General features: G+C 35.1%; 1 protein-coding gene across 2 annotated transcripts in view; it reads left to right on the top strand.

The window, feature by feature from the left end:
- Nucleotides 1-1058: 1058 nt before the first annotated feature.
- Nucleotides 1059-6842, top strand: part of SMARCE1 (SWI/SNF related, matrix associated, actin dependent regulator of chromatin, subfamily e, member 1) — a 16861-nt gene continuing 11077 nt past the window's right edge. The window contains exons 1-3 of one of the 2 annotated variants that reach the window (XM_006774348.2): nucleotides 1059-1127; nucleotides 1307-1350; nucleotides 4313-4417. In XM_006774348.2, coding sequence (XP_006774411.1) covers nucleotides 1121-1127; nucleotides 1307-1350; nucleotides 4313-4417 — 156 coding nt within the window. In that variant the 5' untranslated portion in view covers nucleotides 1059-1120. The remainder of the gene's footprint in view (nucleotides 1128-1306; nucleotides 1351-4312; nucleotides 4418-6842) is intronic. The other variant, XM_015570916.1, reaches the window with a different exon arrangement.

The raw sequence follows: 6842 nt of genomic DNA, 5'->3' as shown, positions 1-6842 counted from the left end.
AGACCCCGTTGAGGTCATTGAGAAAATAAACTACAGGGTTTCCTTCCACACCAGGTCTCATTCCTCGGGCTCCAGGGAATTTCCCCTAAAATGCAAAATAGAGCCAAAAATAAGTAAATAAAAAGTCATGTATGTTGCACAGAGCGTTGGAGGGAAAGTACTCCAGTGGCCATAGAAGTTACCTGCTTTTTTTCCAACAGTGAACATGGCTTTGTTTGCCCTGCGTGAGGTATATTGATGGCAGGAACCAGCTCGTGTGCACGGCCAAGGCCTGAGCTGGTAAATACTAGGGCAGAGTTTACTAAGAATTGAGCTAGGTCCTGAGACCGTAATAATGAATTAGATGGTCCCTGTGTCCTGGCAGCACGCAATCTAGCCACGTTAACAGGTATATGATATGATACACAGTATCAGAGATCTAGGTAAATTGGGTAGGAATACAGATGAGGAAGTAATTCTGACCAGATCATTTATCAGGAAAGCTCCACTAAGGGGATGATTTTGCAACAGGCTGTGAAGAGTTAATAAGAGGTGTTTGTTTTTTCTGATAGATTCTTTAAAAAAATTTATTCTCAACAGTTATAAAGCGGTTTACCACTAAGGGGGAATATAAAGCTCATTCGCATGCCAATTACCTCTTGCACTGCCTCCAGGAATAAAATGCTGCTCCATTTTAATAGGTTGCTAGGCTAACAGAGAGGGAGAGCTGCTGCTGGTGTGGGAGCTGTCAGCATCTGCCGGCCTCCTTAGCGTGGGCCCTGATAATGTGTCACATTCTATTGTCATTATATTTTTATCGGTCTGATTAAATGTGTACATGGCATCAGTGAAACGTTTTCCATCCAAGAGGTGGCTCAGTAGCATAAGAAAATTTTTTGTGTTAGTCGTTTTAATTCTGATCAACACAGTGGCCTAAAGAACTAGTTAAATATGCAAAAGGCTTGGTTACTAGAAGCTAATGTAATTTTACTAAGAAATACCAATTAAACTACCCTGTTCTTTAGGAAAACATTCTCTCATGCTTGCTGAGTTTTGATTCTCTTTTTTTTTCTTTTTTTTCCTTTTTTTATTTTAGTGTCTCAGATTCATTCTTAAGGAACTGAGAACTTAATCTTCCAAAATGTCAAGTAAGTTTCATTTTTTTTATATTTATCCATCTATATAAATAAGAGACTAATGCCCTAGCAAATGGGAATTCCAAAATACTCTCATTTTTTTTTTCCTTCAAACAGGACCATTGGTAGTTTTGTTGCATAGTATTATATCTCAGTTGTTTACAAGAAGTTATTTATTTTCTTTCAAACAGAAAGACCATCTTATGCCCCACCTCCCACCCCAGCTCCTGCAACAGTAAGTTTTAATTTTCTTGTTAATGTAATAGCCAAGTCTGGCCTTGATACAAAAACCCAGATGTCTTCCAGGAAGGGTCACTCAATCATCACAGCAGTAGGATGAAAAATTCAGCTAAAAAAAAAAAAACCAGCACTTCCTACTAAATAAAATAACTCTTTGCATCTTACTTTGAACCAACCCCAACATTTAAAGAAACATACTGCTGAAAAGCCAACCTCCTATGCTCGGTTCTTTTTTCCTTTTTTTTTTTTTAAATGGGAAATAACTGACCAGTTTAACACTTCTTTCTTGTTAACCTCTTATTAAAAGTCTTTAAAGTTGATATTGAGTGAATGCTATCATTCTGGCATTTCTTATTTTCAAACCTAACCTTAAATTGGTTACATTTTTTTCTCTCGTCTATATATAATTTTCATATTAAATCAAACAATAAAGCTTCCAGTTCTATAATAACACTCATTGTAAATCATTATTTTCAAGCTGTTCAAGTATGGATTTTATTATCTGTGGGTCAGATCCTGCTATTGAATTTTATTCCACTCCATATATCGTTGGTTTGGAATCTGATGTGTTTCAAAGTGTCTAAGTAATAGTTGAGAACTGGTTTTTTCACCCAGCAAGTTCTGATCCAGCTTGGTCAGCATGTCAAATAATTGTCCAATCCATATAACAAATTTAACAGTAACTCTTCAGACCTTGCTGAAATAGATTCCTGGTTGTTTTTTATTTAAAAAAAACAAAAAAACACTGTTAACCTTGACCATATCCTACAAAAGCAATTCTTTAAATTCTTTAGCCCTCCTTTTAAACCCCCTCCCCCCTAAATTTCAAGCTAGTTTACTAATTAGGTCCTCTTTGTATAATTTTGTTTTCTCCACTAGATAACTATTCTTAATTACTAATCCCTTAGATAAATGTTTTAGTTACGTTTTTCAGCAATTTGGTTTTCTTCAGTAAGATGTCTTTAAAAAGAGATGCTATACCACATGTAATCAGTTCAATTTTTATAACATATAGTCTCAAGTTACTTCCAGTAGATCTTAAAGTCCTGTGTTTGCTTTGTTTTCTTTCTTAAATCAAAGAACATATCTTACGACCATCTCCTGGGCACTCTGCTAGTGGCTATACAGGTGGAGTTGGACAATTGAGATTCCTGACCTCAAAGAACTAACCATTTACTTCATTTTTGGAATTGGTATAATTGTCATGTTTTAGGTTCAATTTTTTTTTTATCTTCCCTACTTAATTTTCTTGCATTATTGCCTCAATTTTGAAGTGTCTCATTTTTTATGCAACTTTTGAAGGTGTCATTTTTATATAAATACTGCCTCTGACAGTGTATAGTAAATGGAACACACACTTGATTTTTTGAGATAATAAAAATAGTCCAAAACCAAGTGTTCACTTATGACTTCTCAAATATAGAAAGGGATTTTTTATTTTTGCCTTTCTTTAGTCATATTTCTGTACCAGTATAGCTTCACATTGACACATAAATACAGAAGACTAGGGATTAGGACGTCCAACAGAGAGGATATTAAATGAGTTATCCTCATTCCTTTTTTTTCCCCATTATTTCAACCACCACCATCACAATCATCATCACCACCTCCACCACCCAGATGTACCACTCTAAGTAATATGCACTTCTTTTGTGCCTTTGATACTTCATCTGTTTTGCCTACTTTAATAAGCTTAATTGCGTCTTCTATAACTACATAGATTAGAAATTGATCAGTTCTCTTCTAAAGAGTATCAAATGCTTGACTATCTTTCAGAGACTAAGGATATGTGCAGCGGCATGTTTTAGAAAATTGTGTTTATTTTATCACAGTTACAGTTTAGTTGGAATGTGTTAAGTGTATTTTACATCATACAATTCAAGACTGTTAATTGCATGTTAAAATGAAATTACTGTCACTTGTTTTTATTGAATTTCATTAGGGAAAATACTCTATTTTTGGTGTCTGCTATATTCTTTTTATGTATTATATCTTGATTCTCATTAACATTGGATGTCATTATATTAACCACAAGGGGACTGCTATATAAGAGCCCATTTGTAATCTCATCAACACACAATTCACAAAAGCCAAGAATTCTGTTGCTGCAGCGAGTAATTGTGTTTTTGGAAGGACTAGAGCTATCAGGAAACTATATTTATTTTTAAAAAGAGAGAGTTCAAATCTGTCAACTAGAAAAACAGTTCACATTAACTAAATGCAGAAATTATCCATGATTGCCTTACGGAAGATGGATCAAAGAAGAGATGGAAAAGGAAGCCTATAAAAGAATGGCTGGGTTAAAAAGATCAGACAATACCCCAGAATGAAATCCATGCATTTCTTACAAGTCTTTGTTTTGAAATCATGTATGTGACATCCATTGAATCTCACATATATTCTTTTCTCTTGACAACTTCTGACTTCCTGATTTGAGTCTCTTCTCATTTCTCACATATATAAAATGATTTAAAACTGTCTTTGAAAGCAGTCCATTTCTTGTTTTTGTTTTTAGTAGACAAATACATTGGCGGCATCCACATAACTGTCAAATAAATCATGTTTTGTTTTGCATGTAAAGTGTTCTCACACTTGTAGTTTACCACATTTCAAGCTTTCCTCTCAGACATATATTGCTAAGTTGTTATATCATACTATTGACCATAAAGTAATCCTGAATGTTTGAGACACTTCACGGTATTGCTTATCCCAACGATGCAAGCACACATCCAAATTCACACACACACACTGCTAGCCCCTGCAAAGAGGGAGAAAGAGGAGAAAACACACACTTGCAGACTGGTTTCTCAATGAAAGAAAAAACAACTACCACACATCACTGCTTGTTTAAATCCAGGTTGCTTTTGCATGTCATATGCAGATCATTTTTCATTTCTGTGTTTTCCTCGTTTGAGCTCATTTCTCATTCGTGTTTTTGTCTCATTTGTTTCCATCAGCAAATGCCCAGCACCCCAGGGTTTGTGGGATACAATCCATACAGTCATCTCGCCTACAACAACTACAGGCTGGGAGGGAACCCGGGCACCAACAGCCGGGTCACGGTAGGAGAATCAACTATTACAGCGTCCGGCAGCCAGCTGGAATTGACCAGAAATGCCTTCCGAGTTAGGTCCTCGTGAATCACCAGCACAGCCATCACATTTTTTTAACCTGGCTTTTCGACTATTTTGAACATTTGTTGTTTGATCTTACACTGAAAAAAAATATATATATAGTGAGATGTGGATATGTATAAGAGAAAACTTCATTCTTTTTGGTGGTTGGTAGAGATAAAACCTTGGGCACTTACTGCTTGTACTGTGTGTAGACAAACCTAGAAGTTCTTATGGTTAAGATACTCTAGTTGAGCTGAAGCGTTATTTTTCATTTAAGGTAACTGGCATTAGGCTCAAGAACTCAAGTTTCTTAGTAAATGCTGGGCTTACAGACCTGGCTTTCTTTGGCTTGCCTACTAGTTCGAATTGCTACACATAATTATTTGTCTTTTGGATTTAATAGTTGACCTTCGGAGATTCATTTATCTTCAGTTAAAAAGAGAAAAAGACTTTTGTGTCACATCAAAGAATTGCAGAATAAAAGTTGAATGAAATTAAGTTGAAGTACCTACAGACTAGGTATCTACAACTAGAAGTGTGCTTATAATCCTTAGGATAAGGGATATGATTTCTGAGACTGAAGATGTTCATTTAACTGATCAATCCAAGAAAAAATAAATATTAAAGTAAAGTAAATTATAAATCTAAAATAATCAAAATTGGGTGACTTTTTATTTTAGAATCGTCTTAAACTCCATTCAAGGAAGTTTAGGTACCAAAGAAAAAAAATAGCTGTAAAAAGGATTTATCAAAAATGAATAAATAAATTGAATCCAAAAGCCAAATATCTGCATACATTGGATTATGGTATTGGTGAGAATGTATACCGCCCAGAATGGCTGTAAACTTCTCTACCTGGTTTTTGTTTGCTCTGTTCATAAATAATTCAATTCTGTGAATTCAAAAAGCCCTCTCACCCTGTAGTCAAGCTAGAGCAAAAAGCTTGTTACTATCAGACTATCTTGGTAAGCATATTGCTTAGCTTGATAGGTTTTGTTTGTCTAAAATTTTCATTGTTTCTGCATAATTCGTACTTCATAAGCATATCAAGTTTTATGTGCCATGCATATTTCATGGTATCCGAAAAGAATTCTGACAGTGTGTGTGTGTGTATGCATCTCACAATGCATACAAATTTTATGTGCATCAATACGTGTTTTTTTCTGGCCTAAATGTGTTGTTTCATCCGTGTAATGGGTGGCAAGGTTATCAAATGATAAAAGAACATTTTAAATTAAACAAGGAACAGAATCAATTTTGGACCATTCATGTTAATGTAGAAAATTACTCATGAGCAAGTAAACAAGAATGATTGCATTTTAATTGCTCTATACAGTCAGCTCTTGATTATCTATGTTAATGGAATAGAAATAGAAATGGTGGTAACCGTAATATTAGAATCATTTGTATTTTGGTTTGTGTAAGCATTTTGTTCTTAACTTGGACCTATCTGTGAGAATTCTCTTAATAAAATGAGATCCTTTAATGGAGACTTACTAGGAAAAGGCAAGGGTGCTCTCTGTCTTGGAACCTGGATAAATTACCTATTTTCCCCCATTCCTCCTTGGGTGTGTTGGGACCACAACATTAAAGTGGGCATTAGCTTCAGGGTAGACTTGGATAAAAGGGTTGTTGGGCATGGAAAATTTGGTGTTTGGATTCTTTGTAGTTGTTTTCTTAGTATTATTGTTCTCTCAATATCAAATTAAATTATAATTAAACTGCTGTTCAGACTCAACCTAAAGGCCTAGAAAATATGAAGGCTTTTAGCCTGTGTTCATTCCAGCCCCTTCAACTTTTAGTGACCTCTGTCTTAGGTCGTTGAATCATCCTCAAGAAAATTAGTTAAGCCTAAAGTTTTACACCACCTTTTTTAAATATCTAATTTAAGCCATGTTAGGGCTCAGTAAATCTGATTTTGTCCATTATTAAAGTGTTTTAAGTTGACCCAACTGTGTTTTACTTGGGCCAAATTTGGGGGTGTCTTATTTGGCTTTATTGCCTGCAAATCACCTTAAGTCAGTGATTCGAAGGAATGATTCTGTGAATCCCTATTGAGTAGCTCCCTGTAGGCTCCTGTACACTTGAATAGTTTTCAGACAATAACTTTATAGCATGTTGAAACCTTTTGGAGTGCTTGTGATAGCTATGAGATGGAAATCACTCCTAGTCAGGTCTTCATTCGGGTGATGGTTAATTTCTCTTAAGTACAATGTGGAAAACAGGTTGCGATAAAATGTTAAAAACAACTTATTTCTGTACTTCAGTGGAAATTCTATCCCAGGAGAAAACCCTTAAATAAGATTCTACCAGAGAAACAGCCGACAATTGGAAAGAAACAACAACAAACTCTTGAGTAGCAAAATAAATT

Source organism: Myotis davidii, unplaced genomic scaffold (assembly GCF_000327345.1).
Source record: "Myotis davidii unplaced genomic scaffold, ASM32734v1 scaffold327, whole genome shotgun sequence".
NCBI lineage: Eukaryota > Metazoa > Chordata > Mammalia > Chiroptera > Vespertilionidae > Myotis > Myotis davidii.
Note: the sequence above shows the minus strand (reverse complement) of the source record. Positions and strands in the feature narration are given on the sequence as shown.